Genomic DNA, 9,624 nt, shown 5'->3' on the forward strand with positions numbered 1-9,624 from the left:
TTGAGGAATCAATTGAATGCTTGTGTTAGAGAATAAAAAGAAAGTTATGTAGGTTGGAAAAGGTAATAACAAATGAATTTATGAAGAAAAAACAAGAACCAATCGAAATTCACCATATAAAATTACTTGATTGGTTTAGTGAAATTTTGTGAGAACTATCCCATTCAATCGATTGTTTCATTTGATCAATCAATTGACATGAATTAATTACTTGATAAATTAAAATATCTTATCAATGGGGGTCAAACCCGAGACCTCCTTAGTATGGAACAAGCCTTACCTCTAGGCTAAGCTCTTGTTGTTGATTATGTGTGAAAGGAACAAGTGTTAACCTATATTCTTGATTAAGTTAGATTGTTAGATTATTTGAGTGTTATAACTCCGTTTTGGACGCGGACAGATGCATTAGAAAGATAACGTAAAAGACTATTATTCTTGTACCATGTTATAGAATATTATGTGCCTTACAAATGCTATGAATTATATTATGATTAATGTTAAACATTATTGTTGTGTTGAATGTGAAATAATGTGTTTTAAAATCCTATGAAGATGAGTGAGGAAACCTAGGAGAATAACTTGATTAACAACTTAGAAGATGATCTAGGTTATGGAAATGGGTACGCAGTGATGCTTGGACGCAACGATACCTAGGTGTGTATCATGGGAAAGTATTCACCGGATAAATGAATCAATATACTTTATATGGAACATGTGTGATTTTATGTAATAAGAATGGATCTTGTTATGATTCTATGAGAATTGATATGATATCATGAGAATTTGTTTGATATTTTGGTGAGGAACTTTTGTTTCAAAAGTACTATTTTGGTGAGGAGTGTTTCTCCAAGAGTCCTAGTTGTGATTGTGCACATACCACTTCATTGGCTTAGGTAAAGAGGTAAGTGGGGATCTGGCACCAATGATTGGTGCCTCAATTGGGTTTGAGCCTCAGCCACGGTGGACATGGGAGAAAGGTGGACACCTAAGTGGGTTAGAGTTCCATACGGTGAAAGATACTCAAAGTGGGTTTGAGTCCCATACGAGTGATGGTTCTTAAAAGTGGGTTCGAGTCCCATAGAGGAACCTGATATCCACCGTGAAATTAGAATCCTACGGGCATGCGTGAGCCAAGCCTTGGCCTAGACGTAGGTCCGGTTAGGGATCGATGTTGCGTGGATCCAAATAGTAATTTATTGAGTTATGTGAACTCAAGTGACATGTTTCCATACATTGTGATTATCCCTTAGTTACTCAAGTCCTAGTTACAAGGTGCGAGTGATGCACAAGTAACGGAAGGTGAATACTTGAGTTAGAATCGAGTAGAAACCCTGTAGAGCCGAGTGGACCTATAGGATAGGAGAAATAAATGAGATTTTTATCTCATCCCATTATTGTTGTTATTTTTCAGGTATTCCTTGCAGGTTGAATTCAAGAGAAGTTGTCTACTGATGTTTCAAGGGATGCAGTTATTCTGATCTTCCGCTATGGAGTTGTGTACAATGAAGACATTGTATATAGTTCTTAGATTTTTATTTTTAGGCATTATTGTATAGCATGTCCCATTGATGTTTTTAGTTTGACACGTTTATATAATGATGCCATTAGGCCCTTATGTTGTGTCAGTACCAATTAATAACACTTGTATGATATTATTCTAGATATATATTATACGGGTTATTACAGATGCTTTGAGCAGAAAGTTGTTGCATATGTTCATGCTGATGGTTCTAGAATTTGAGTTAATTGAACAATTCAGAGACATGAGTTTGGTATGAGAAGACACTTAATGTGAAGTTGGGCATGTGAAGGTGACTAGTGGTATTCTTGAAGAAATTATAGAAGTTCAAAATATTGGCTTGGGATTGATCGATCGGTTAATATTAATCAATCAAGATAAAAGAGGTATTTTAGGATCTATTAGAATGGTATGATGAGATTCAGAGACACAATTTGTGTACCTGATGTGCCAGAGCTTAAGAAGAGTATTATTGAGGAGGGCCATAGGAGTGGTATGAGTATCGATTTGAAGGTATTGATAGCTTATTTAATAGTAACATTTTGGGTTATGCACGTGCCATTAGAGATTGTGTTGTTGATGTTCAGTTCCTGACGGAGTGTGTGGAGGGGTAGTTGGAGTGGTACCTTACTGTATCATATTCTCATGTTGGATCTTCATGTATTGGATCTTCTCATGTTTATGTTGGGGTACCTTCTGATGATATGTCATCGTCTCTACCGCATCCACATGGTGCATATGACACTCAGCACACGCAGATGATAATAGTCATTTTGGATAACCTCACGGGTTTGGTGAACCCAGATGGTGAGGTTTATACTTTGGCATCACAGGCAGAACATATAGCATATGGGGGACCTATTTAGATTGTATTATCATTTTTGTATTATTCGTATATTATGTGTAGTATTACTCAAACTTTTTCACAACATTATTTATTAGATAGTGTCGCGGTGAAAATCAGATATCAAGCTATTGTATTAACTTGAATCACAAAACATTGAATGTTTACCACCGAATTTTAATTTATCCAAGGGAAAGGGAAAAGATCGAATAAAACCCTAATTGTGAAATGTAAAAACAATGCGAAGAGATTTAAGGTTCGGGGGTTGGTTATACTAAGGGAAGGTATTAGCATCCCAAGTATATATAGTATCCTACAAGAACCTTTTGAAAGTATTTTTGTTATGTTATTGTTTGTTTGTTATTGTTTGGAAATGTTTTATTGGGAAGTACATAAAGGTTTTATTAAGTTTGCTAGCCAAAACTTCACGGTCATGTGCCTACATATCCTTATAAGGATGGAATCAGAGCAACCGTAGTTCACCTTTGACCTTGTTAGAATCATTTTGACTTTCAACTTAGATTTTAGTAAGAGTTTGTAAATCTTGTAAGTTGGTTTTTTATGAACACTTACTTCCCCCTTTGGAACCTTGATCACTATCAAATGTTTTTTCACCCTTAGTTAGGTGAACTACGGTTGCTCTGATTCCATCCTTATAAGGATACGTAGGCACATTACTACGAAGTTTTGGCGAGCAAACTTAATAAAACCTTTAGGTACTTCCCAATAAAACATTTCCAAACAATAGAAAACAAACAATAACATAACACAAATACTTTCAAAAGGTTCCTATAGGATACTATAGATACTTAGGATGCTAATACCTTCCCTTAGTATAACCAACCCCCAAACCTTAGATCTCTTCACATTGTTTTTACATTGCACAATTAGGATTGTATTCGATCTTTTCCATTTCCCCCTAGATAAATTAAAGTTTGGTGGTGAACATTCAATGTTTTGTGATTCAAGTTAATACAATAGTTTGATATTTGATTCTCACTACGACAGAAATGGTGACTTCACTGGGGAAAGCGTTGTCAGAGGGTTAAGCCTATTTTTATTATATGTGTTATTATTATTAGTTGTTTGCCTTGTTTGTTTGGATTCTTTGCTTTGGGTGATCCATTGTATGGTGAGGTAAGTCCTAACTCAAACTTGAGTGTACATAAATAAGATATGATGTGGTATAGTCAATAAGGCTTATAGGGAGTTTAATCCCGAACAAGATGACTTGAGAATCCACCACTCATGTGGAGGTTCCTCTTAAAATTAGTATTGTTGATCAAGCAATTGTGAAAACACATACTATATTGATTTGGGTAACCTGGGATGCTGAGGACCTTAGTAACCCCTTTACCCCACTTGGCCTTTAGGATGTAGTGTAATGACTATGAGGGTGTACATCTAAAATAGTTGATATGCGATACTACACTCAAATGAGATTCTCTTGAGAATATTATTAATTCCCGAGTAATAGGCATGTTGATAATATCTGAAAGATGGGTCAATGATTTTTGGGAACCTTTGTAGAACCCGTTGTACAGGTACAAAATAACCCTATAGTACATACCTATTTGGGATGGTTAGACCCATGGCTTCATGATCGTGACGTCAAACCTTTGAACCCTATTTGTGTATGACCCTTGTTTGTGTGTTTGTGCATTCATGCATCCAGGCATCATGAACATCATTTTTCTAACAAAGTTTTTAAGGAATTTAGGAACTTTTGTTGCACACATTAGGTTTATCATGGATTTTGGAAGGAAAAAATACTCAAAAGTACACTTTCAAGAGTCCTAAATTAGAAGACATAAGGAGATTGGGATCTTTGGTTGTTGACACAGAGGGATCTTTTGAAGATCAACATGGCAGATGGACTTCTTTCTACTTTGATTCAGTTTTATGATCCTGTGTATCACTGTTGTGTTAGAACAAGATTTTGATTCTGCAATGTATCTCCAAGTTTTGATGATAACAAAGAATGAAACAATTTGGTACCCTAACGATTTTCTTAAGTGTGCAGGATTCTAAGTTGAAATGACTCTAACAAGTCACCTTCTGATTCTTAAGAAACTAATATTTGGCATCTGAAGTAGTCCAGAAGCGCTGACCCAACACAAAGAGAAATCATATCTGACTCTAAACATAATGTATCTGAGGAGCAATCACCTAAAGAATCTGACTATGAAGTTCAAGCTCTGATGATCTGATTCTAAGAACTCTATCTGAAGACTCTGCACAGAGATATCTGAAGACTCTAACCTTAAAGACTTTGATCATGCTCACCTCACTCTGATACATTCTCAGACACACGCCATCAGATGTCACCTGGTCAGAAACTTAAGCTGGAAGCATTCAAATTATAGTAAAATCTTTTTAAGGAAATATCTGATTATGCTCCTAGTCTGCTATGTAAAGGACTATTTACTACATTTATCTCCCATAGTTGGCACGGAATCTTTATTAATTTTCCCCCAACGGTATTATCTTAAGTTCTATATAAGGGTCTCTTCACAACTTGCCAAAACAACAACTTTGATACAACAACTTTATGATACAACTTTTTCACCACTCTTACAAAGAACAACTCACGCTCTGCATACTTTGATTATTTCTTCACCACTGTTATTGTAAGAAAAAGTTTCCATTCAAGATTTTTTGCTCAATATTGTGTGGTTATCTTTCACTGTTCTTAAATTGTGTGTATACTGCTTATCTAGAAGCATCTAGCGAAAAACTTTGTAATTCTTGTAATTGTTTTTGATTCCTCAAGTGACTTGTTTAGGTCTGTAGACTTGAGAGGGCTAAGAGGTTGTTGAAGCCTTAGACGAACCTTGTAATCCGTTGAGATTAGTGGATTAAGTCCTTGTTGAAGGTGAAATCACCTTGGCCGGGTGGATTGGAGTAGCTTCGATTTTCAAGCGAATCAGGATAAATCGTTTGTGTTGTTATTATTTCTTCTTTGCGTGTGTTGTTACAAAAAAATCTTTTAATTCTTTTGAAAAGAATTCAAACCCCATTTCTTATTTTTCTCTACCTTCATGTTTCACTTCCCTGACTATCAACTTATGCCAACACTTGAAGAATACTCTCATTTGCTTGGTGTGCCTATTTCTAGTCAAGCTCCATTTTCTGGTTTGGAGGAAGATCCCAAAGATCAAGACATTGCAAAGGCTACTCATTTGAAGATGTCAGAGATCAGGGATCACATGACCATAAAAGGAAAAATGCTTGGTTTGACAACTAAGTTTCTAATGAACAAAGCTCAATATTTTGCTAGAATGAGGAGTGTGGATGCGTTTTAGCCTGTTTTTGCTCTACTTATCTATGGATTGATCCTCTTTCCTAGTTTTGAGGACTTTGTTACCATGGATGCCATCAAGATCTTCTTAATAGGAAATTAAGTTCCTACTTTGGTTGTCGATACCTATCATTCTGTTCATCTAAGGAATTCTTATTGCGGAGGAATGATTACATGCTACGTTCATATGTTGTACAAGTGGTTTATTTCTCACTTGCACATGTCTCATGTCACAAAAGATTATGTCGCTCACACTTTCAGATATTGTTTGGTATAGTCGTGACTATGATGGAGTTAGTATCATTGATAATTGTGGAGGATTTTTAAATGTACCTCTTTTTGGTACAAAATGAGGCATCAATTACAACCCAATCCTAGCTCGTCGTCAACTCAGTTATCCAATGAAAGATAAGCCAAAGAATATTCACTTGGAGGGTTTGTTCTTTAAGGAAGGTGAAGATTGCAAAGCGCTCAAAGAGAAGATTGTGCATGCTTGGCGCCATGTTCATAAGCTATAAAATAAGGTTTTAAGGAAGACAAATTATGTCTCCTAAAACCTTATCTTAAATGGGTGCAAGATATGCCCATCAGCTTGAAAATTCCTTATCCTCGCTAAGAGCCTTTTCCTTTAGATGACAAAGAACCTACCTATATCTTCATGACTGATGCAGAGAAGTTGAAGATTGCTTTGACCAAAGCGCAGCGAGAAAGGGATGCTTGGAAGAACACGTATCAAGTCATCAACAATGAGGATGAAGAACTTAAAAGGAAGTTGAAGATGAAGAATGAAGAAGGCCTCTCCAAAAAGAAGAGGAAGGTGCAAGAGGATTTTTTTCCTCTGACGTTCACTCAGATACTCTTTGGAAGTTGATTATGGACAAGCTTGTGCTTGAGAAGACTGAGTTGGAAGAACAAATTAAGAAGCTCAACTTAAGGCTACTAGGGGAATCTCCTTAGGACTTTGTTTATATTTTATTTAGCTTTGTTTAGAACTTTTGAAAGTGTACTCAAACTTTGTAACTCTCTTTGATTAATGAAATGAGTTTCTTTTGGCCATTGTTATTTGCCTTTTGATGTTTGCAATTATCTCTTGAGTTCCTTGAAGCTTTTAAATTTTGCATTTTCATTGCATTCATGCACATGTCATCACACTTGCATTTTTTCTCAAAATAAAAACTCATTCCCATCATCTCCTCTCCAGTTTCCACACTGAGTCCCTCACACCAGTACAACACCAGAGCTCAAGCCCGACGTAGAATGGATGAGCAAGAGCAAGATATGGAAAGAGTCAATGAAGAGCTTACAAATCGACATGAGAATATAGGTCAAATCATGGAGATGTTGCAAGTAAAATGTGAAAAGATGGATACTCAACCCACAATTGTTTATGAGATCGTCAATCCGGTGATTAATCCTTAGCCAACAGTTACTACTTCAATAACTTGGCTTACCTTTGGTCTTCCTCATGGTTTTGTGCCTCCTTCTCAAGGACAGACTACTCAGCACACAGTTCCACTAACTATTGAAGTTAATCAAGTGATTCCCACTTTTGCACCCACTGTCGTGCACACTCGAGTTCAACCGTACTTTGATGATCATCAACAAGTGTATGATATACCTGCTATGTCTGAAGAAGGTGATGAAAGATATGAAAAGCTGAGAGAAAATGTTAAAACTATTGAGAAAAGACTGAGAGCAATGGAAGGTGATCAGATCTTTGGTGCTACTGTTAGAGAAATGTGCCTTGTGTCTGGATTGGTGATCCCCGCAAAATTCAAGACACCCAACTTTGATCAATATGAAGGAGCTACTTGTCCCAAAAGTCATCTCATAATGTACTATAGAAATATGGCAGCTCATGTGGATAATGACAAACTTATGATCCACTGTTTCCAAGACAGTTTGAAAGGTGCCTCTTCCAAATGGTACTTGACCCTTGATCAGACTCGCATTCGTTGTTTCCAAAATTTGTCTGATGCTTTCATCAAACAATACAAGTACAACATGGATCTAGCTCCTGATAGAAGGCAATTGTTGGGCATGTCCCAAAAAGATTATGAATCCTTTAAAGAGTATGCACAAAGGTGGAGAGAGACTGCATCTCAAGTGGAACCTCCATTAACTGAAAAAGAATTGGCAGATTGGTTTGTCGACACAGTGTGACCATAATTTTTTGAGAGGATGGTAGGAAGCGTGACCGCAAGTTTTTCTGACTTGGTAGTCGTGGGTATCAAAGTGGAACCTGGCTTAAAAAATGGCAAGATGATTAATGTAGTTAGTAATTCCAATAACAACAACAACAATACCAAGAAATTCTCTAGCAGTTTCCATAAAGAAAAGGAAGGAGAAGCAAATGCATTGATGGGTAGTAGAAGAAAGAATCAGTCTTGGAAAAAGCAACAATCTTATGCTCAACAACAGTATGTTCAACAACCACAGTTTGCTCAACAACCGTATGTAGCAGCTATTACACTAACTTTCAATCAACAAGTCCCAGTATATCAATCAACTCAAGCAGTTCCGATCTTTCAAACAGTGCCCAATGCTCCAACTTATCAACAAGCACCCAAAGCTCTAACTTATCAACAAAGGATTCCAGCTCCGCGCCAAAATTCTCCATTTAAAAATAGAAGACAAGGTGGAAAACCTCTTATTCCTCAGATTCCTATGTCTTACACTGAATTATATATGTCATTGTTGAAGAAAGGGTTAGATGTTCCAAGACCTTTGGGACCTCCACCAGAACCTCTCCCATTTTATTATAATCCCAATGCACATTATCCATTCTATGAAGGTGCCCTAGGGCATGATTTGGAAGGCTGTTATGCCTTAAAGCATATTGTGAGGGAATTGATTGAGAAAAAGATTCTTTCATTTGGGGATACCGTTCCAGATGTCAAAAATAATCCTTTGCCCGCTCATGGTATGTAAATGCTATTGATGATGAGCCTGATGAATGTCTGATTCTTGATGCAGCCAAAATCAAGACTCCACTAAGAGATTTTCATGCAAAGTTAGTGAAGGCAGATTTGTTGAAGAATTTCCATAAGATTTGTGAAGAATGTACTGTTATTCCTAAAGGATATGAATTGGTCTGAAAGGATATTCAAGAATTGATTAACCAAGGTGTGTTGCAAGTAAGCATTCGTATGAAAAAAAGATGAGGTAGTAGTGATTGAAACCATCTTCAATCTACTCGAGTCAAGTACTACAACAATGGTCTTCAACATGCCAGAGCCAGTATTCAACATTCCGGATTCTACTATTGTTCAGCCAATTTTCAACATTCCATAATCAGTTGAACCAATCTTTAGTATGCCTAAGCCAGTGGTTGTCCAAAGGCCTGGTCCTTTTCCTTTTGAGAATACTAAAGAAGTTCCTTGGAAGTATGATAAGACTGTGTTTAACCAAAGGTCTGAGAAAGTAGGTCAGAAAGAAGGTCTAAAGATTGTAAGCACCGATATAGCAGGGGGAGGCAAAATGACCCGCAGTGGTCACATTTATACCCCTCGGTTCAACTTGGCTCCGCCAATTCCACCTAAAGAAACCTCCACCACTATTACCGACAAAGGAAAATGGGTGATCCTAACTAATAAAGACACTGAATTTCTGAGGATTATCAAGAAGAGTGATTACAAGATTATTGATCAGCTGCATCAAACTCCTTCAAAGATATCCATTTTGTCTCTTCTCATGAGTTCTCCAGCTCATAGGAGTGCCTTGCAGAAATTTTTAGCTTAGGTTCATGTCACTCACGATATTACTATTGATCAATTTGATGGGATCATTACCAACATTACAGCATACAACAATCTCAGCTTCAGTAGAGAAGATTTGCCGAAGGATGGCAAAGATCATAACCGTGCTTTCACATATCTGTGAAATGCCAAGAAGATACCCTAGCAAGAGTTCTTGTGGGCACTAGCTCCTCTATGAATGTTTTACCTAAGAGGACGCTCG

General features: G+C 36.9%; 2 protein-coding genes across 2 annotated transcripts; both read left to right on the forward strand.

Moving 5' to 3' along the window:
- The first annotated feature begins 6,921 nt into the window (after positions 1–6,921).
- On the forward strand, positions 6,922–7,827 carry LOC127079918 (uncharacterized). The gene is made up of 2 exons (XM_051020268.1): positions 6,922–7,011; positions 7,084–7,827. Exons 1-2 carry the CDS (start codon positions 6,922–6,924, stop codon positions 7,825–7,827), a joined length of 834 nt encoding a protein of 277 aa, XP_050876225.1.
- Positions 7,828–7,845: 18 nt separating this feature from the next.
- LOC127079919 (uncharacterized) lies at positions 7,846–9,405 on the forward strand. The gene is made up of 3 exons (XM_051020270.1): positions 7,846–8,587; positions 8,641–8,727; positions 8,963–9,405. The coding sequence occupies exons 1-3, from the start codon at positions 7,846–7,848 to the stop codon at positions 9,403–9,405; spliced, it is 1,272 nt and encodes a 423-aa protein (XP_050876227.1).
- Positions 9,406–9,624: the final 219 nt, after the last annotated feature.

This window comes from Lathyrus oleraceus, chromosome 5, assembly GCF_024323335.1.
Source record: "Lathyrus oleraceus cultivar Zhongwan6 chromosome 5, CAAS_Psat_ZW6_1.0, whole genome shotgun sequence".
NCBI lineage: Eukaryota > Viridiplantae > Streptophyta > Magnoliopsida > Fabales > Fabaceae > Lathyrus > Lathyrus oleraceus.

Coding starts and splice junctions, on each gene's coding strand:
- LOC127079919 (XM_051020270.1), top strand. CDS start 7,846: ATGGTAGGAAGCGTGACCGCAAGTTTTTCTGACTTGGTAGTCGTGGGT. Junction 8,588..8,640: donor TAATCCTTTGCCCGCTCATG/GTATGTAAATGC, acceptor TTCTTGATGCAG/CCAAAATCAAGACTCCACTA. Junction 8,728..8,962: donor CCATAAGATTTGTGAAGAAT/GTACTGTTATTC, acceptor TTCCATAATCAG/TTGAACCAATCTTTAGTATG.
- LOC127079918 (XM_051020268.1), top strand. CDS start 6,922: ATGGATGAGCAAGAGCAAGATATGGAAAGAGTCAATGAAGAGCTTACA. Junction 7,012..7,083: donor AAATCATGGAGATGTTGCAA/GTAAAATGTGAA, acceptor ATTAATCCTTAG/CCAACAGTTACTACTTCAAT.